The sequence below is a fragment of the Trematomus bernacchii genome, unplaced genomic scaffold (assembly GCF_902827165.1).
Source record: "Trematomus bernacchii unplaced genomic scaffold, fTreBer1.1, whole genome shotgun sequence".
Taxonomy (NCBI): domain Eukaryota; kingdom Metazoa; phylum Chordata; class Actinopteri; order Perciformes; family Nototheniidae; genus Trematomus; species Trematomus bernacchii.
In genome coordinates this window covers 2,880,112-2,902,166 of record NW_022987581.1, presented here as the reverse complement: position 1 = coordinate 2,902,166, position 22,055 = coordinate 2,880,112, and the positions used below count along the sequence as shown (strand labels likewise).

Sequence of the window (22,055 nt, the reverse complement as noted above, 5' to 3'; positions counted from 1 at the left end):
ATTATCATGCTTAATATTTCTGAAACTGAAAAGGACATGGAGAAAGAAACAGACCTGCTGCGGGGTGGTTGTTGTGGAGTTGGAGGCTCTGATGTTCATGTTTCCAGTCGTTGGATGTAATGTGCTATAAGTCCTCAAGTTAGCAGGGGGTCCAGAGGGGAAGATGCCCAGGGCCTTCTGCTGCACGACACCTGTGGATAAGAGAAACATTTAATAAGTGAAAGAAGCAAATATGCATTGGGTGATACAGGTCGAGGATGCACAGAAGCAGCGAGGCATGCACTGTGTGCGGGGAAGAGCGCGAAATCAACTAAAAAAAGCTTGATTTAATCGGGTAACGGTAGATTAAAAACAACACTTAGAAACACGTTAAGACAAAAATCCAATTCCAATAGAGTGGTGCAGGAGTCCTTATCCCAGAAATGAGAGTCATCATGTCCCTGGTCTGGAAGTCAATGGTTTTTTGAATGTGTTTTTGGTTGTTAGTCTGAAATCAGGTCTGTGGTTAACACGAGCTGAAGAGATTTGTATTCTACGACATAAAATACGTCAGTAAATACCCCACTGGTGGAGGTTGCTAACACGTGTCTAAATGAGACGACTAAACGTCATCACACCCAACATTAGCCACCTTTAGCTTAGCGGTGGTGACGTGAAGTCATGTGACCGTGCTGTAGTTCCTTTATAGCCCAACATTAGCCACCTTTAGCTTAGCGGTGGTGACGTGAAGTCATGTGACCGTGCTGTAGTTCCTTTATAGCCCAACATTAGCCGCCTTTAGCTTAGCGGTGGTGACGTGAAGTCATGTGACCGTGCTGTAGTTCCTTTATAGCCTAACATTAGCCTCCTTTAGCTTAGCGGTGGTGACGTGAAGTCATGTGACCGTGCTGTAGTTCCTTTATAGCCTAACATTAGCCACCTTTAGCTTAGCGGTGGTGACGTGAAGTCATGTGACCGGGCTGTAGTTCCTTTATAGCCTAACATTAGCCACCTTTAGCTTAGCGGTGGTGACGTGAAGTCATGTGACCGTGCTGTAGTTCCTTTATAGCCCAACATTAGCTTTTTACTTGAGAAATCATGAAGTGGTGTTAATATGTGGAGATTATCCTGCTGAACAAAATGTCTAAGTATCATAAACGTTTGTTTGACACAGAGATTATGTTCTGTAATAATCCAAAAACACATGGAGGAATCCCATTAAACCAGGGAGATGCTAACTTCCGGATCATCCTACAGAAATAAGTCACCCCCGCACCACTCTATAGATTTTGCCTCTTCCACGACTTCCATCTCCATCCATTTTGGCAAGTGTTGGCACAAACCAGCGGAAATGGATGACCCCGTGCTCGTTACCTCCTTGAGTGGTGGGCATGTTGAGCGTGACAATCTTGCTGTTAGCGGGGATCGGGAGTTTGGCGGCGAGCATCGGGCCCGCAACCGTCACGGAGAAGCTTTGCTCTGATTTGATGCTGGTGGTGGAAGCTGCAACACACAGCAAGCCACCTGCTGTCACGCTAACCGAACAGGGCCACGAGAGCCAGCGTTCGGCTGTTTCAAGTTTCAAGGCTTTATAGTCATTAGCACATTAGCTACAGTGTAGATATGGCAATGAAAAACTTAGGTCCTCCAACAGTGCAACATATATATAGGACATAGAACAAATAAAACGGATGTGTGGAGGTACATAATACCGTGTCTGCTCGGGGATTTGAACCAGGGACCATCTGACTCCCAAGCAAAGACCTTACAGACTGAGCTAATGACGCCCAAAAAGTGACGATGGAAAAGGGATCGCAATGATTAACGTCCTACAATCTGATACGCAATGAAAATGAAGGGAAAACTAAAGAAAAATCTCTCAAAGTCGTTGAAAAAGAGTAAAAAAAATGATAAGAAAAAGGCCTGCTCCTAACAACACATGATGGATGAGACGATGCACAACTATATCTGATTTGAGATGTTGAAGTGAAGTTATTTTGTTGATCGCTGTGCTTTTATTGATGTCTTAATGTGTGTATATGTATAAGTGTGTCTGTTGATTGTGTATATATATATAGTAAGGCTGCTCAATTAATCGTATTTTAATCGCAATTACGATTTTGGCTTGCAACGATTATGAAAACAACATAATCGAAATAAAACGATTATTTCTTCTTCTTTGTTTTTGTTGAATTATACTTAAAGTTCAGGGTAATCAACTGTTAAAAACATACTGTCAATTATTGACCAAAATAATCGAGATTATGATTTTTGCCATAATCGAGCAGCCCTAATATATAGGTCAGTGTTTCTCAAACTTTTTCATACCAACTCCCCAAATATCCCAAAACACATTGTTTTTCTAGAACAGATTACAAATCGCCTGAAAATGGTCCAAACAAGTGGCAACATGTGTGACGAAGGTGTTGCGCTGGGCTATATCATGCAATCGAAAATGAAACTTAAGCTCGCTCCATTGCAGAGATATTCCCGCGAGAGTGCGGAAAACTTAAATAATTAATAATATTTCAAATGTGAAATTTTACCAATATACTCACGGACCACTAGGGGGCGCTCGCGGACCACACTTTGAGAAGCACTGATATAGGTATATACATATTTTTATATACATCTGTATTCGGGATTGTGGAAAACGCAAAGGAATCTAAAGGGATAGGAAAGGAATCAAAAGGGATAGGAAAGGAATCTAAAGGGATAGGAAAGGAATCTAAAGGGATAGGAAAGGAATCAAAAGGGATAGGAAAGGAATCTAAAGGGATAGGAAAGGAATCTAAAAGGGATAGGAAAGGAATCTAAAGGGATAGGAAAGGAATCTAAAGGGATAGGAAAGGAATCTAAAGGGATAGGAAAGGAATCTAAAGGGATAGGACTCATCTCACCTGGGCTGCCGTTGTTCTGGCCCTGCTTCACCCAGGAGGCGAAGGACTGGTGGAAGTTCTTGTCCTGCTGGAAGGACACCGGAGAACCCAGTTTGTTGGCCAGAACCATCTTAGCCCCCGAGGTCACCTGACCCGGTCTGTGTGTGGTGGAGGAGGGAGAGGGGGAGGGAGAGGGAGAGGAAGAGGAGGGAGGCGTGGCAGGGGGTCCCGGTCTCAGTGGTTCCAGACGTTTCTGTAACAAGATGGTGGAACATTTAGGAAATATATATAGAGATGGGGAAGGGAACAGAACAAGAGAATAGAGGAAGAATGAATAGGAAAGGTTATAAAGGAATAAGGAAAACATCTAGGAATATAAAGGAATAGGAGACTACTAGGAAAGGAACAATAAAGGATTAGGAAAGGAATCTAAAGGGATAGGAGACTACTAGGAAAGGAACAATAAAGGATTAGGAAAGGAATCTAAAGGGATAGGAAAGGAATCTAAAGGAATAGGAAAGGGATCTGAAGGGATAGGAAAGGAATCTAAAGGAATAGGAAAGGGATCTGAAGGGTTAGGAAAGGAATCTAAAGGGATAGGAAAGGAATCTAAAGGGATAGGAAAGGATTAGGAAAGGAATCTAAAGGGATATCCACCAGAAGAATTGAACATGGTGTTAGTGTGTGGTGTGACGTGTGTCTGTCTGTCTTTCTGTGTGTGTGTGTGTGTGTGTGTGTGTGTGTGTGTGTGTGTGTTCTGTCTGTGTGTGTCTGTCTGTCTATGTGTGTGTGTGTGTGTGTGTGTGTCTGTCTGTGTCTGTGTCTGTGTGTGTGTGTGTGTGTCTGTCTGTCTATGTGTGTGTCTGTGTGTGTGTGTGCTGTCGTCCTTTCTAATGTGTGTTCTTGTCTGTGTCTTTGTGTGTGTGTGTGTGTGTGTGTGTGTGTGTGTGTGTGTGTGTGTGTGTGTGTGTGTGTGTGTGTGTGTGTGTGTGTGTGTGTGAGTCTGTCTGTGTGTCTGTGTGTCTGTCAGTCTGCCCACCTGCTGTGCAGCCAGTCTGGCTTGTTTCAGCTGGTTCTCCAGATGAGCTTTGACCTCCTCGGCTGTCTTCAGAGTGCTGCTCTTAGAGGAGTCGACGCCCTGAGTCTTCTCCCTCTCCAGCCTGCGATAAGAAGAAACAAATTATTGATCAGTGATAAACAGAGTTCCTCAAGACAACAATCAGGATGGGAGGAAGTTCCCTCACCTCTCAGCGAAGGCCCTGATCTCCCACAGCTCCATCTCCTCTTCAGGGACCCACGTCTCCACAGCCACAGGACCAGTGGGCTTCAGAGGTTCGTGTTTCTTGGGTCTCAAAGCGCTGGACCGAAGACCCTTCCTCTGGGGAGTCGGGGTTTCTATTCGGGGAGATAAGAGAGACACACTTCATTAATTATAACTTTAAAAAAATGGCGAAACTCATTTGAACATTTGAAACTTAAGCTCGCTCCATTGCGGAGATATTCCCGCGAGAGTGCGGAAAACTTAAATATATGAATTTATTTCAAATGTGAAATGTTACCAATATACTCACGGACCACTAGGGGGCGCTCGTGGACCACACTTTGAGAAGCACTGATATAGGTATATACATATTTTTATATATATATTAGTATTTTTGTATTCGGGATTGTGGGAAACGCAAAGGAATCAAAGGGATAGGAAAGGAATCTAAAGGGAACGGCATCTAAAGGGATAGGAAAGGAATCTAAAGGGAGAAAGGAATCTAAAGGGATAGGAAAGGAATCAAAAGGGATAGGAAAGGAATCTAAAGGGATAGGAAAGGAATCTAAAGGGATAGGAAAGGAATCTAAAGGGATAGGAAAGGAATCTAAAGGGATAGGAAAGGAATCTAAAGGGATAGGAAAGGAATCTAAAGGGATAGGAAAGGAATCTAAAGGGATAGGAAAGGAATCTAAAGGGATAGGAAAGGAATCTAAAGGGATAGGAAAGGAATCTAAAGGGAGAAAGGAATCTAAAGGGATAGGAAAGGAATCTAAAGGGAGAAAGGAATCTAAAGGGATAGGAAAGGAATCTAAAGGGATAGGAAAGGAATCTAAAGGGATAGGAAAGGCATCTAAAGGGATAGGAAAGGAATCTAAAGGGATAGGAAAGGCATCTAAAGGGATAGGAAAGGAATCTAAAGGGATAGGAAAGGAATCTAAAGGGATAGGAAAGGCATCTAAAGGGATAGGAAAGGAATCTAAAGGGATAGGAAAGGAATCAAAAGGGAAAGGCATCTAAAGGTTTAGGAAAGGAATCTAAAGGGATAGGAAAGGAATCTAAAGGGATAGGAAAGGAATCTAAAAAAGGGACACTTTTTTTAAAGCAGTGAAGTTGAAAGTCTAAAAACCGACAAATTTGATCTTCTTCTCTGCACACTTATGAAAATATATTTAACAATTAAATGATGTATACATGTCCATTCAAATGACCAACGTTTTATTTAATAAAAAGTAATTAATCTTGGTCAGCAGGCGATCAAAGTGTCTTTTTAAAGCAGTGACATTGTTGTTATTGAAAGGCTAAAAACCAACACATTTTAATTCAAACAGAGCATTTTGTTCACTAAAAACAACTTTTTGAGGACAATGAGAAGGGGAGGGTTTCGGTGTATACTGTTCCCTTATTGCAAATGTTTACTACTCCCTGTAACTGCAAGTCTATTTCATTGCAACTGGTGAGATGTTCTCAACTGTCTGAAAGAATTGTAAAAACAAAAACCTGTTACTTTATCACTTTTTACTTTGTATTATTATGTTTATTTGTGTCTCAAAGAACTGGAGCGAAGACCCTTCCTCTGGGGAGTGGGGGTTTCTATATAAGAGAGACAGACTTCATTCATTATAACTTTTTAAAAAATGGAGCGCTTGAAGCCTCCACACGATTTATCCATTAAGCCAGTGGTTCCCAAACCTTTTCAGTCGGGCCCCCCTTGGGTAATTGGAATTATTTTCGGGCCCCCCCAACCCGGTTCCCATCTATATTGATAGGATTAATTGTATATTGTTGTAAAAACATTACATTTTCTCTGCTAATAATAAGAAGATACAAAGATCCAACTATCATTTTATATTTTATTATGGATTACACATGAACTAAAGTGCTTGTAATAGATACTGTGAATTCATTTGGCCTAATTAAAACTAGTAGGCCTTCTTCCCTGAGTAGTAGATTTTTTAATTCGAATTTCTTTAAAGGTAGGGTATGTAAGTTTGAGAAACCGGCTCGAGATACACTTTTTGTTATATTCCATGGAATGCTCTTAACATCCCGATAGCAATGAATATCTTAAAGTGGACCTATCATGCTATATTTGAATAATATAGTGTAGGACCATAAGGCATAAGGCATATTTATACTTTTTGTTTTTCAAAATACCAAACAGATCATGCATTTTAGCCATGCCTCATTTTGCTCAATTTGACAATTTCTAGCTCTGTTTTAGCAAGGGCTGATTCTGTGAGAACAGCACCATCTACAGGCCTGGCATATGTACTACAGCGTCTCCAGCGCTTTCGAACGGCAATGGCCGTGGCTGTCTCCTCCTGATTGGTGGAGTTGGCCCAATAGCCGTAGCGCCACCGTCCTGACGTCAGGACAGTGTTCAAATCTGGATCAGTTTTTATCAGATCCATTGCAGCCCCTTTTTTAGAGATTTGGGTATGGAGGAAAATAGAGAGGGTTGTGTTTTCTGACACTTGGTGAGTTCCCTGGAACACCGGGGACACATATTCATGTATAAAAGACGTACAAAAGTGCATTTTGCATGATAGGTCCCCTTTAAGTGCTTTGACGAAAAACCCATAAAGAAATGTCCTCTGTGGAAGCCGTAATACTGTAAAAAGCACGACCAATAATTCACATCACTATACCATTCCTATTCCACACATAGCCTATCAATGACTTGTGTGTGCCTGCTTTCCCTTGCAGATCTTCTCAAACCAGGGCTATTGTTTTGAGACTGCCACTCTCAGTTCATTCTCAATGTTCAGCTTTGATCTGTATTTGGTTTTGATGGCAGCAACAGCAGAAAAGCTCACACAAGTAGGATGTTGCAAAAGGCAGCAGTATGCCCACAGCTCTCTGACCAATGAGATATTTTCGAGCAGTGTTTACAATTTCTTCCCTCGCCCCGCCTGCAGTACCTCCGCGACCCACCAGGGCAAAACAGGATGATGTGAGTGTGTGAGTCATTGAAAAGTCGGCTCTGATTCCTTTTTCTCTCCCTTTTTTGAGTTTGCATATGTAATTTGACACGACTTGTTGCCACTTGAGTTGTTGTTGCCTAACCCTGGGAGGGTGGGGTTTTTATTTTATTTTTTTGTTTTGTAAGGGAACTGTTTGCATGTTCTTTCACGTGGTATGTATGTGTTTTGTACCATGTTTTTCTGTTTAAATAAATAACAAATGGCAAAACTCAACAGTAAGTAATCTTGGTCAGCAGGAGATAGACGTGTATTTTTAAAGCATAAGTTCCATCTCATCTTATCTGATATTAAGCGGTCACCTTTGGGGGCGTCTCTGTTTCCCAGCGGGCAGATGATCTTCCGGATGCAGTACTCTGATCGGATCCCGTACGGACCCACGTCTCTGCGCTTTATGATCTCTGTGGTGGTGATGTCCGTCTCCGAGGTCTCTGTGGACACAACATCAGCATAAGTATTTTAATACAAGCATTCAGTCAAGAAATTGAGTTTTTCTTTCAGGCTTTTAGTGCATTTTACTACTTTAAAAAAGGACCTAATGATTCTAATCAGAATCAGAATACCTTTATTAGTCCCACAGAGGGGACATTTATATTGGCTATTAAAGAGTTCATACTGGGTAGTTTATTTAGTTAATAAGTATCCGCTGATTTACAGACGTCTCTTTCCCGATGTTAGTCAATGGGAAAAAGTCTTTCTGGGCCCAGTGACGTCACGGACTGATACGGAAGTTGCAGTACCGCCGTTTGGACACTATGAATTTTGCGCACAGAGTCCGGCGCACTTCGTGGGGGCTTGGTTAGTGTGTGCAGAGTTGGGAAGTAGTGGAGTACAAATACTTTGTTACTGTACTTGAGTACATGTTTCTGGTATCAGTACTTTACTCCACTAATTATTTTTCTGACCACTTTTTACTTTCTACTTCTTACATGTTGAACACTAATACCTGTACTTTCTACTTCTTACATGTTGAACTCAAATACCTGTACTTTCTACTTCTTACATGTTGAACACAAATACCTGTACTTTCTACTTCTTACATGTTGAACACAAATACCTGTACTTTCTACTTCTTACACTTTGAACACAAATACCTGTACTTTCTACTTCTTACATGTTGAACACAAATACCTGTACTTTCTACTTCTTACATGTTGAACCCAAATACCTGTACTTTCTACTTCTCACATTTCCCAAACAGGCTGGTTCCTTTAGTTTGAATGTGTGTTTGGTGGCGTGATCATTATTATTTAGAGTCATTGCGTGCCTATTGATTTGAACACGATCCGTGTATCCATCATTTCCTGGTCTTCTCTAAAGAAGAGGGACCAATGAAAACGTTGTCATGTTGCCGTTGTTCAGCATGGAAACATTCATTAGCTAACAATGACATTATTGTTCTATTAATATAAAGGGAGGTCAGGTACTCTTTAAAACAGCTGCTAGTTATGGGTACTTTTTACTGAAGTACATTTCAAAGCCCTCTTTACTTTGACTTGAGGAAAGAAGTTTAGTCAGTACTTCTACTTTCACCAGAGTATTTTTAAACACGAGTATCTGTACTTCTACTCGAGTAAAGGATGTGTGTACTTTTGCCCTCTCTGAGTGTTTGTGATGTCTCCTCACCTTTGCGTGTGGTCCCTACGGCTGCAGACGGCTTCACGGACATGTCGTCCCAGCGCAGGCAGCTCCAGAGCAGCCGGAGCATCAGACTGACGCCGGCCAGAGAGCGCACGGTCTGCAGACGGTACCTGAAGGGGGCGCAGGGACACATTAGATACTGATGACAGCTACAGGAAGTATGTTTACACAGCCTTTTCAATGTTATACGAACGTTATAATGAAAACATCTGCAGTTTCTTCAATGAGAACTCTCCTTTCTTTCCAAAAGCTTCCATATCATGTGACCCAATAACTCAAAAGTCTGTGTTACGTACCTCCACGTGATCCCAAAAGTGGGCCGAGGCGAGGGGTACGGCCAGATATCCAGGGCTGGTTTAGCGTTGTAGTTGAAGATGGGAACCTCTCTGATGCCCGCTCTCCTCGCCATCCTCTTCAGGTCGTCGTTGGGCAGAATAAAGATGCTCTTCTTGCTGCTCTTGGTGACGAACTTCCTGTATGACGGCAGCGCGGTACCCGAACGCGCCTTCCTGGATTTGTAGAACCGCAGGAGGCTGACCCGGTCTTTCGTAGAGTATTCTTTACTGATCGTCATGGAGCTGGAAGTGGACGTCTTTGTGTCTTGAAGTTTGGTTTTCTGCGGGACGACGGCTCTGGAGGAAACTGAGGAGACGACGCCACTTCCTGTTTGAGACAAGTCTGTTTTCGGGGCGTTTAGAGCTTCTGTTGTGGCGCTCTTCAAACCTTCAGTACTTGTATTATTCACGAGAGCAGGGGTTGATGATGTTAGCTTAGCAGGCTCACTATCCAACGCCAAAGAGTCTCCTTTCTCCGCCACGTGGTTCTCCAGTTTCGGGACTTTCAGAGGAGGTTGGTGACTCGCGTCGGACACGTCGCTTTTCTGCGAGAGGTTCCCGTTCATTAGAGACTTCACGGGCTCTTTGATGTCACCTTGAGCTGGTTCTGAGGTCATTTCTACAGGAACGCCACCCTCAGTTTTCCCGTTAACCTGCACTTCAGTCTTCTTACTGTCCTCTACCTCCATGCTCTGTTCACCAGCTTTCTCCATTTCCTCAAACACACGTTTTCCCGCTCGAGCCACTTCCGTCTTTTTCTCCATAGCGTCCGATAAACAGTTGTTTTTACCGCTAGACTCGGTGGTTGACGGCGTTTCTCCGTTCACTTCTTTGTGCAGATCATTCACCTCCATCTGTTTGGGTGCTTCAGCGTCAGATTTGACATCGACGTCTGGTTTGATCTGCTCCTGTTCAAAGTCGAGCTTCTTCACCACGTTGTCTTTCACAGGAACGCCTTCTGCTTGCTCTTTTTTGACACACGGGGTGACGGCCGGCGGCTGTTTGCTCTCCGTTTTAACTCCAGGCTTCATGGCGGCTATTTTTGCCAGAAGTGCCGCTTGTCTCATTCTCTCCAGTCTCTGCTTCTCCTCCAGAGTGAACTGTTTGACCCGACGCTCCAGAAGACCGTCCAGTTTGGAGGGCTTCACCTTCTTCTTGTAAGCCGTCCTCAGCTGGAAGCCCTCGCTGACGTTCACAACGTCGGCGAAGAGCTTCGAGGTGGCCGCGTCTTCCTTCTTGGGTTCAACTCTCTGGATTGGTTCTTCCATCGGAGGCTGAAGAGAAGGCGAGGAAGGGTCTTTGTTTTCAGCTTCATCTAGAGAAAAGAGAGTCACAGAGGTCAGAGGATGATGGGAACATGTGGTCGTACACAGATAGCATCATTCGCTGTTGGCGAGGTGGCAGCAGCGCCCTGTGTCTGCAGAGTTTATAGATTTCTTTATCTTCTACTGTATATTTTCCACTTTATTTCTATTTTGAGATGTTTAAATTATAGTATTGTTTATTTTGACTCTTTGATTTCTACTTATCTGCAATGCCTTGTTTAGTTTTGTTGTTTTTTAAGCTTCTGCAACGCAAGCATTTCCCAATTTGGGATCAATAAAGTAGCTCTGATCTGATCTTATCAAGAGACATTGTGAATTGTTGATGAATTAACTCGTACAAAACACTATGTTTGTGTTTATGTTATTGTATTGCTGGGAGAATGTATTTGTTCGTGGCCCCTCTGAGGCCATATGGTGCTTTGTGTACCTTACATGTTTGTGTTGTGATTGTCGTAGACTTGTCTATGTTTGTATTGTGATTTGATTTTGTCTTGTTTTTGTTTACTTTTGAATGTCTTGCTGTTAGTACTTTATGATCACAAGTTGTTTATGCTCAATAAATACATTTCAGTCAAACCCAAAAGAAGAGACCTTTCGTTTCATATCTTTTTGTGAATTGTACTTGCTGTTGATTGATCAATACGTAGAAATCACTATGTTTGTATTTATATAATTGTATTGCTGGGAAACATGTATTTGTTTGTGGCCCTTCTCTGTGGCCATTTAGTGCTTCTGTCCACATTTCTATCTCACATTTTCGTATTGATTTTGTCAATTTCTCTTCTTGTCGTTTACTTTTTAATGTCTTGCTGTTAGTACCCAGTGTTTCCCACAGAATGTTCTATTTGTGGGGGCACCGCACCGCGTGAGTGAGACACACCGGAGTTGAGGATCTGTGGGGTCTATTCTCCCAAAAATACAATTTACAATTTAGGCATTTATCAGACGCCTTATTCCAAAGCGACTTACAATGACCAATCACAGGGACGTCCTCCCTGGAGTAACTGAGGGTGCCTTACTCAAGGGCACACTAGTGGTGGTGTTCCAGGCGGGATTTGAACTCGCAACCTTCCGATCATCAGCCCACCTCACTATCCATTAGACCAGGGGTTCCCCCCGGGGTGTCGCGAGACCCCGAGTGGGGGTCGCGAGATGATTACAAAATACAATTTGAAAATGAATTAATTTCTTTTATCAATTTAATTTTTTTTTTATTATTAATAATAATACCGTGTGCATAGACATTTTTCAGGGGCGGACTGGCCATCTGTATAATTTCCCCGCAGTGAGGCACCCCCCTTTGACAATCCACTAGCGCAGTGTTTCTCAAACTTTTTCATACCAAGGACACTTAACCATAAAAAAAACACTCACGGACACCTGACTCCACAGATATCCAAAAACAATAGGCCTGCTCACCACTCCAACAGTTTATAACAAAGTACAGCCTAATAATGACAGCTTAACTTCTCTACATCGCCTCGTTCACACATTAAATCAACAATACAAATACAACTACAGATTATATAAGCATTTAGTTCAAATGTGATTTAAAATGCTCTCAGGTTTTACACCTCTTATGAAATGTAGACTACATTTATTACGGAGTTTATGTCCAACAGACTCACAGATCGTTGGCTACTGAGAGAAATGCTAAACACACCGCATGTAGTACGACACAAACCTCCGCTGTGGATTTTCAAAACAAAATACAGTAAAACTATGGTCGCAGGCCCAAGTTTAACTCTCTGAGGCCTGCATGGACTGCCCCAACAACAGCCTCTGATCATCAACAGACTTCATGCAATGCTTCATCGGATGCATATATTAGATAATAATCTCTATCTCACTCCTAAAACATCTAAATCTACTTCCAGCATGGATACATGTTCATAAAAGACATCCAATGTTTGTTCTATATGCTTCTTGAAATCTAAAAAAACACATCGTTTTTCTAGAACAGATTACAAATCGCCTGGAAATGGTCCAAACAAGTGGCAACATGTGAGACGAAGGTGTTGCTCTGGGCTATATCATGCAATCGAAAGTGAAACTTAAACTCGCTCCATTGGGGAGATATTCCCGCGAGAGTGCCACAGGGGTCACCAGTCTCTTGCACTGTTATTTTGGGGGTCGCGGGCTGAAAGGTTTGGGAACCCCTGCATTAGACCAGCAAAATAAAAATAAAAAACAATATTTAATTGTGACGGCCCGCCACAAATAAATCAATGTATGGGAAACACTGAGTACCATATATAAGGATCCTCTTGATGGTTCATCTCAAGGAGTGAAGAAAAAAGACAATTTATTTGATAGATATTCACCTTTCTCCACCGTTGAAGCAGCAGTTTCTGGGCGGGGGTCGACCTCCATTTTCTCCTCTTCTCTCTTCTTCTCTCCTTCAGTCTTTGACCCTTCCTCCTCTGCAGGTGTGTCCTCCTCTCTGGAGACCTGAGGCGTGGCGTTGTCCTCTGATGACGCAGCGATGGATTCACTGACCCCCTCCGATGTGTTTGCAGTCGTCTCCTTCTCGGTTTCAGTCGTCTTTTTCTGCTTATTAGTGCAAGCTGCTGCATTTTCCTTCTTCATTTTAGCTAAGAAGAGAGTGGAGGAAATCACAATGTGAGCTCACAGAGCCAGAAGGAGGAGATGAAATGATGGAAATGTTGCTCGTTCAGCTCTTACCCTCCAGGTCTTTGCGGTAGTTGACGTTTGTGTTGCCGGGCAGCTTTGGGACGAACCTCGGCACGTGAGTCTTACTGACCCAACTCCACCCACCCCACCCCGTCACTCTGTACTCCTCACCCTTCTGCTTCCACACCTGCACAGAAAGCACAAGAGAGGAACAACATGAAGACGCTTACATTGTTATAAAGTAAACATTTGTGCTAGGAATGGGAATTTGAAAGCAAATGTATATTCGAATATTCGACCCCCAAAAAAACGGTTAACTGATTAACCGAAATGTACATATCCTATAAAACAAACCAAGTCGAATTAGTCACATGTATTGAACTGGTGATCACAGTTTGAACAGTTGACAGCTATAGGCCTACAGCTTTCATGCTTAAAACATAACTTGGTTTTTAAGTTAAAGAGGGATCATACAGGAACAACATAACGGGTTAGGGTAACGTAACCCTATCACAACAGAGATCAACAACCTGTAACAGGGCCTCTGCACAGAATGCAGCTATTCAATACTCATTCTTGTTCAAGAATATGAGCATGTCTACTCAGGGGAGAGGCGGGTGCGGAGGCGATTCACAATCAGGCCAGCTGTAGAGAAGACCCTCTCAGCTGGAATTTGGGCATAAGATGAGGTTTGAGTCTGCGTGATCTGCGTGTAGGGAGGGGCAGCAGCCATATCGTTAGCTAGAACTAGCTAGATCTGATGGGTTTGGACATAAACGTGAGTGAAGTATAACCGGACGAGAGAGAGAGAGATCAGCACCTGCAGCTCTGCCCGCTGTGAGGGGCCGGTGAGCGGAGCAAAACACACCTTTAGACCTAACACACTTAGCTATGGCACTGTCGTATACATTGAATTATTCCATTTGATCATATGTAATCAACTTAGGCACCCCTCCCAAAAAAATAAAATTACAATAAAAATATTCATAACTCATATTCTCATATTCGAACACCTGAATAATTTCCCATCCCTAATTTGTACACATTTAAACAAAATCAGCTGTAACAATGTTAAGATAGTCCCATCTCGGGCTAGTATAAAAGGAGGTACATAATGGATAAAAAGCTAAAAAAGAAAGACAGTTGAAATGGTACGGTTAAGAGAAAGCTTAACAGTTAGCTGTTTTAAAATGTGTCCTAAACAGTTAACCAAAATTAGATGATAAACAGTTAAAGGTATGCTAAGGGTAATGGCTATCCCTATGGATACAATAGGGATATGTGCAATTTGACGGACACTATGCATAGGTGCAATAGGGAAAGTGCAATATTTGATTTATGTATGTGCAATAGGGAAAGTGCTGTACCTGTATGTTTCTAGTTTCTTTGCCATGTGATATGTGATCTCTGTTCTGTATCTATGACTGATTGTCCTAAATGTTTTATGTTTATTATCTCGATGCCCAAGACAAATTTCTCCTAAGGGAGACAATAAAGCTTTATCTATCTAAATCTAAACAGTTGAAACAGCTAGTTAAAATGGTTTCTAACAGTTGAAAAATATAGCTGAAAGTCATTGATAAATAGTTAGCTAAATGGAAAAGCTAATGAGTTAAACAGTTATATATATCTAGTATAAGTAGGTTTTTAATAGTTTAAATAGTTAGCTTAAAACAATGTCTAAACAATTTAAACAGTTGGCTAAAACTAGATAATAAAACATTAAAATAGTTAGCCATTACTAGAAGTTTAAAGGGGACCTATCATGCAAAATGCACTTTTGTACGTCTTTTCTACATGAATATGTGTCCCCGGTGTTCCAGGGAACTCACCAAGTGTCAGAAAACACAACCCTCTCTATTTTCCTCCATACCCAAATCTCTAAAAAAGGGGCTGCAACGGATCTGATAAAAACTGATCCAGATTTGAACACTGTCCTGACGTCAGTAAAGTGGCGCTACGGCTATTGGGCCAACTCCACCAATCAGGAGGAGACAGCCACGGCCATTGCCGTTCGAAAGCGCTGGAGACGCTGTAGTACATATGCCAGGTCTGTAAGTGGCGCTGTAGTCTGCCACAAAAGCAGCGAAGAAGACTTGGTTACCATGGTTACCCTTCTGTTTATTCTCCGCTGTGGCTTTTTTTCTCCCTCCCCGAGGCAAGCGTTTGCTCCCGCTGCTTTAATTCAATGCAATCCCTCCCCGTCGAGGCAAGCACTGTAATTCTCTCCGGTTAGTCCACCAGCAGATGACAAACACCCACCTCTCCGCCTCTTCCAAGGAACGAGGGGACCGTGCGGCAGAGTTTCAGTTTCAGATTCTTTCGCCGGTCAAGATGTCCGTTAAAGTTTAAATCTTCCGGACAAAATTAGAAAAGTGCCGGTCAAAGGTCTTCTTTGTTATTTATTGAGCTTTAAAACAAATTAATAACGACTCTATATAATAAAACACGGAGGACGGAGATCTCTTTTTCTCCCCCTCTTCTGACAGCCCAGCAGCTGATCAGAGCACGTCTCCCCTCTCCTGCAGGGGGGCGTGGTCAGCAAAATCAGACCAGTAGACAGCAAACAGCACATAGAGCGAAATGAGGCATGGCTAAAATACATGATCTGTTTGGTATTTTGAAAACAGAAACGTATAAATATACCTTATATAGGTATGGCCCTACAATATATCATTTAAATATAGCATGATAGGTCCACTTTAACAGTCAAAACAGTTAGCTTAAGGTAAGATTAGATACTTTATTGTCAGCTGAAATAGTTATAGTTTGCTAAAAGTAATGGATGGTGAACCTGACTGCGGGGATTACTCAAACAAAAGAAGTTTGGAAAGCACTGCTCATGTAACTCCTCCTGTGTGTCAGCAGGAGGCGCTGTAGTTTGTAGTTATGTTACCTGGTGCTTGATGGGGATGCTGTACTTCACCCAGGTGGCCTGCTGCAGCGTCTCCTCGTCCTCCAGCTTCTTCTCTCGCTTCTTCCCCTTCTCCTTATCCTCCCTCTCCATGGAGGTCATGCGATGCAGCCTGAAGAAAGAGAGAGCAGAATGTAAACCGTATTTAAAAAGTTATTAGTGACCATGATGCTTGTTTTGAGGATTGAAGAAACCACTGCAGAAATGAAAGAGATGTTGAGGCCTATATGTTTTTTTCTGGAAAGCTCACTACATGTCAATATGCTATTACTAGTTGTTGTTGTTTACCTGGTGTGTCCGAGAGAGTCTTTCCATACAGGCAGCATCACCACTGGTTTGATGGCACACTCCAGAATAGCCAAAGCCAAAGCGAACTCCCTGGCCTTGCTGCACATCTGCACTGCTTTGTTCCAGTTGCTCCTACACAAACAAAACAACAAATAATGAAATACAGATACAGAACTGCATATTTCTTTCATAAAGCTTCTTCAGAAATGAAACTCCTCCATCAAGTAAAAATGGATCATCATATTTCATGTGGTTCAAAATGGACCAATCCGCGGAGCTCCTCACACACCAGGATCCCTTGGCGTCACTATCAAACACAGTGGGGGGGACCCATTGACTTGCATAGAGCTCCCTGGTTGGTAATAGACGAGTTGGGGTCACGGAGAAATGCTCTCCGCAGACCCCTTCTCACACCTTTTTCTTACTCAATATCAAGCCACACTTATTGTTTTTACTTCGGCTGTGAGTGTTTGTGTGTGCTCAGGATGAGTTTCGCTTGTTCCCGCTGTAACGCCGACCCGGAAACCACACCAGTAAGCCAGATCATTGAGCAGCGAGCCTCGCAACGTCCCGACCAATCAGAGCACACTGGGCTCACAGGGAGAGGGGGGGGGGGGGAGCTCCAACAAGCCGTGTAGGACAGAGAGTGAATACACATACTATACAGAGATGCTGTATGAGAAACCAATGTGAGTTTGGAACATTGAACAATATAAATCTATTTTAGTAGACCTCAACAATGGAATTATGATCATGGCCATGACATGGGACCTTTAAACCAAAATTGATTAACCCTTAAAAGGATATTCTTTGGTGAATTTGTTTTTACATCATGACTGGATTCAGCGTAAAGAATAGCCTGGCACATAAATCCCCGTAAAGCATGTTTTTGGACAAATGAAACAAACAAGGCTTTAATAAGTGAACTTTGAAGGTGCAAATCCGCAATATTTATCAACTTTGGACTAAAACTATGACGAAATATGTTCGTCAACGACCTTTTTTTCCATGACGAAAACGAGACGATGACGAGACGGCACCGACGGCAGTAAACAATAACTGTAACGAAATCATCATGCAATATCGTTGACGAAAAGTGACGAGACGAAAATGTAGTATACTAAATAAAAACTATGAGTGAGTGATACATTGTGCACTCGACGGGTAATAATGGATTATGACGGAAATGTTACGATCTTGTCTGTCAAAATGACTGACAACGAAAAAGTCTAAAGTCACCACTGCTTGGGAGAAAGAAACGATGTGATATTTGGGCCCATTTTCGCTACAATGAGCCGGAGAAAAAAAGCGAAGGCATTGTTTTATCAGAAGGGAAGCAATGTGGCCATAACACAGCTGGTAAAAACACCACAAACCTGACCAGATACTCTGCAAAGCTGCTCTCTTAATCATTCAACCTGTGTTTTTCATCAAATAAGGACAAGATATAATCTTATTGTGAAATAAGTTTGACTAAAATGACAAATTATTGGTTTTGGCTAGACTAGTTTGACTGAAATGTTCTCTGATGACTAAAAAAGACTCAACAGTTTTCATTGACAAAAAGTAGACTAAAATAATTAGTTTTCTTCGACTAAAATAAGACTAAAATGCTCAGACTTTTAGTCGACTAAAACTTGACTAAATAAAAACAGGATGAAGGTGACTAAATATGACTAAAACGAAAAAGGAAATTTAACACAGGACTATGACTAAAACTAAATAAAAAAATAGCTGACGAAATTAACACTACTTTGGACAAAAGTCACTTTTCCTGTCACTAGTCTTTTTGCAAAGCCAAGCAGCTGCTATTGAAAGCTTCATATCAGCACAAGGACATGAAAGGGGACTCGAAATTAACTATTTTCTAAAAACTAACCACACTCCTGCTTCAGGAAGTCGTTGGTGGCATCTTCCACCACACCATGGTGACAGATATCCTGCTGCATTTCATAGTAAATTACGTTTGAAATAAATATTAAAATACCTGTTCTTTAATCTTTTTCACTACGGCTGTATTAAATAGTTTGAACATTCATTTGTTACGTAGACAAATCTGCAGAATTGCAAATAAAGGTTAGCTCTATATATGTAGAGGTTTTTAAGATAAGCTTACAGTTGTTACCACGTACGATTGTTTCCCTACTTCAAAACTTAAGTCCAAAAGTTAACATTTCAGTTTTAAACAAATAATATATTCAGATTAAATATCCTCCTGACTGGTACCTGTGTGAGGCCCAGTTGGGGTGCATGAAGGGTCCGGGCACGCTGCTCTCCAGCTGGATGATGGTGAGGCGCAGCGTGGACACGGTGAGGCTGCGGGACCCGAAGATGGATCCGTTCCACTTGAACTCGGCGGCCATGGTGAGGCTGAACTTGTGCGACAGGTGGCGCCTCTTGTCGTGGTCCTCGCGGTGCTGGTGCTTGTTCAGAGCCAGGACGTTGGTGCTGAACTGGTTGTGGTACACGCGGTACTTCCCCTCCTGACCCAGCTTGAACAGGTTGTTTATGTTCACTGACAGATCCCTTTTTAAGAAGCTGAGGCGCGAGGAGTCACCGTCAAAACGAACCGGAGACGACTGAAACGAGAGAGGGGACGTTAAGAGTAAAGAATGAGACTTGAGCCTTTTCCACCGCGACACCAATGTGTCTTTATTTAAATCGCTAATCAAACCTTTTCAGAGCTGTGAGAGTGTGTGTGTGTGTGTGTGTGTTAGCGTGTGTGTTAGCGTGTGTGTGTGTGTGTGTGTGTGTGTGTGTGTGTTAGCGTGTGTGTGTGTGTGTGTGTGTTAGTGTGTGTGTGTGTTAGTGTGTGTGTGTGTTAGTGTGTGTGTGTGTTAGTGTGTGAGTGTGTGTGTGTGAGTGTGAGTGTGTGTGTGTGTGATATTTTTAACATTGTATTTGTATGATTTGTAACCTGTATCTAAAGTATCTTTGAGCTCCACAAAAAGCACTCATTAATTAAAATGTAGTATTATAATTATTTGAAATATATAAGCAGCGTTTTTAAAAAGCGGGATATTTTGTATTAATTCCTCTTTAAAATATTATCATAATTATTACTAATACTTGTATCATTAATACTATTATTACCATTACCTGTGTGTATATGTATTAAGTGTATTTTAGTGATGTCATGTCAGTCAAAGTCTTTAGTTTTTAATTATCTATTTTAACATTTTTGTCGTCAGTATTGTTGATTTTGTGTTTCTTTCAATGTGTAAAATGAATAAAGACAATGGTGTAAAGATGAAATAGCACATGCTAAAACGGTGGCTTTTATAATCCAGACAATTTATTTAAAGAGAGACTATTTTCAACTGTCGTCACATGCATGAAAATCTGCAAAAATATCCCTTTAAATCGATAATCAAACGAAGTTAACACAGGGTTTATTCTCAGATAAAGAACGTATTGAAATAGAAATACAATATCCTGGATGCCATGGACACATCTTAAGAAGTAGAACACGTGTAAAATCAAATGTTTGTTGTAGTCTCACCTCTTTGCTGCCTCTCTGGTGGTTGGTTTGCTCTCCTGCTGGTTTCCGTACGCTGCTGGTGACCTTCCCGTTGTACTCGTCTGTCAGAAAGGACACAGATTCAGTGTTGACTCAAACAGAGGGACCAACAACACACCCGTCTACTCCAGAGAGGGTTAAAGTACTCACATCCTGTACTCAAGTAGAAGTACAGATACTCGTGTTTAAAAGTAGAAGTACTGACTAAACTTCTTTACTCAAGTAAAAGTAAAGAAGTATGGGCTTCAAAGTACCCATAACTTTGTGTCCTCGGGCGAGACACTTCCCCCTGATTTGCTGTGTTCACTGATACATGTCTGATGTGTGTAATATGTCATGTAACGCGCTTTGAGCATTCAGAAAACCGCTCTAATAAGTGTAATGAAACGCAGATTAACGAACCAGTTTTGAAAAAGTGACAGAAGTGTTGGCGAGAATGTGGTTCTTCTGATGCTGACCATTCTCATATTTGTTGGCAATGTCAGCAAATAATTGTATTTTGGGAACTGATATGTGAGGAAATATTTCAAATAATTGGGTATGAGGTTTCTAAAAGCGGTTTGGTCGCTGAGGAAATGAGTGCAAGTGACAGATATTTTATACAAATTCTGTTCATATCCAGCAAGAAAGCTATCACTAGGAATTGGGGTAAGGAAGCACCGCCAACAAAACACCAATGGGTAACAATTGTGGAAGAAATCTTATTGATGGAAAAACTGACTTATAAATTGAGATTGCAAGAAACACAACTCAACAGAAAGTGGGACAAATTATACAAGACTCAAAGCAAAGACATTTGACTGGAACAATAGCTAAAAGATACATGTATCTTCAAGAAAATGATAACATGATGACATATCCCAAGCAGCGTCTTGCCGAAGATCGAGTTTTTATCGCTTGAAATGACGAAAAGGAAAAAGGACAGGGACATCCCTCTGTTGGAGGGGCAAAAGAGTCTGGTGGGATTCTTTTCGCCGCCAGCAAAGCGTGTTCCTGTGACGGAAAGTGTACTGCCGGCAAGCCTTGACGGAGGGTGCTAGTGGAGCACGCGCGTGAACTGCGAGCGCCGGAGCCTCGCAGCGGCGAAACTGAGGCTCCGTGGTAAACTGTGGTAACATGAAGAGCCGCTTGGGAGCCGAAAGAGCCGGCTCTTCTTATGGCGCGTTTCCACTACAGCGCGGAGCGCGGTTTAAGAGGGCTGTGACGTCAGCGGCCCGTCTTTGGTTGCGTTTCCACTTGGCCTAGTACCGGCTGGCGGGTCCTAATTCACAGTTTTTCTGGCCTCATAAAATCGTGGGTCTAGGGCCAGAGACAACGAGGCTGAGTCGGGCTGAGTATGCTAAACTAGAGAGAGCATCGCTGGCAAGGGGGCTACAACTACAACAAGATGGACATATTTGACCGTGATTTAATTGTAATACACGTTTCAAAATGATGCCGAAGTAACAACATACTGATACCGGTTAGTAAAAACCATGAATTAATGCTTTGTCAAGTCTGCAGACAGACGGCAGGCGAAAAACCTTTTAAAATGCGTGTTTTCTAAATGGAGATTGGCTAAGCTAACGCAGTATATGCTCCGACCGTCCACACTCATAACAACGGCCTATACAGACATAAATAAAGCAGCGACTGTATTCTCCATGACACAGGCAGTCTGTGGTTTGTACTTGTTTAACTTTTGTCTAGTTTCTGAACATATATGAGGAGCTGTGAGCTCTGAGGGCTAACAGCTAACGGCTGTGTTGTTTTTCTGGGGTTCTCATTGAAGATGACGTCACGGCTCCGCCTACACTGCGTTACTATAGATACTACCCCAGTTCCTAAACTGTAATGGAAATGCGCCATAAAGTGAGCCAGTCCTAACGAGGCCTAGCCATACCGAGCGAGGCCGAGCGAGGCCGTGTAGTGGAAATGAGCCATTAGTGACCCGGCTCACTAAAAAGAGCCGGAATTCCCATCACTAATACGTAAAGAGATAGTATCTATAAGGGACGGCTCAATTCAAAATTCAAGTCACGTGGCACGACGTGGCACGTGACCCCCCACGCTCTCGGGGTGGACACCCTCTCAGCCCTGGTCTGGCGGAAACACTGATCCCTAGCCTTTTATTTGATTTTGATTCTGTATTGCCTTGCTGCCCTTTTGTGACATGATTGTAATGTTGTTGTAACCAGCTCGTTAATGCCATGTATAATGTGACAATAAAGAGTTCAATTACAACAAAAAAGAAAATGTAAGAAGTAGAAAGTACAGGTATTTGTGTTAAAGATTTAAGAAGTAAAAAGTAGTGGA

General features: G+C 42.2%; 1 protein-coding gene across 2 annotated transcripts in view; it reads right to left on the bottom strand.

Moving 5' to 3' along the window:
* Window positions 1–22,055, bottom strand: part of LOC117479972 (nucleosome-remodeling factor subunit BPTF-like) — a 53,801-nt gene that overhangs the window by 19,641 nt on the left and 12,105 nt on the right. For both annotated transcript variants that reach the window (XM_034127075.1, XM_034127076.1), the window contains exons 6-18: window positions 19,743–19,822; window positions 18,467–18,819; window positions 16,241–16,372; window positions 15,935–16,064; window positions 13,090–13,225; window positions 12,729–12,998; window positions 9,041–10,394; window positions 8,730–8,854; window positions 7,406–7,534; window positions 4,103–4,253; window positions 3,898–4,018; window positions 2,880–3,111; window positions 55–191 (exon numbers count right to left, since the gene is read on the bottom strand). In XM_034127075.1, the coding sequence (XP_033982966.1) occupies window positions 55–191; window positions 2,880–3,111; window positions 3,898–4,018; window positions 4,103–4,253; window positions 7,406–7,534; window positions 8,730–8,854; window positions 9,041–10,394; window positions 12,729–12,998; window positions 13,090–13,225; window positions 15,935–16,064; window positions 16,241–16,372; window positions 18,467–18,819; window positions 19,743–19,822 (3,350 nt within the window). The remainder of the gene's footprint in view (window positions 1–54; window positions 192–2,879; window positions 3,112–3,897; window positions 4,019–4,102; window positions 4,254–7,405; window positions 7,535–8,729; window positions 8,855–9,040; window positions 10,395–12,728; window positions 12,999–13,089; window positions 13,226–15,934; window positions 16,065–16,240; window positions 16,373–18,466; window positions 18,820–19,742; window positions 19,823–22,055) is intronic.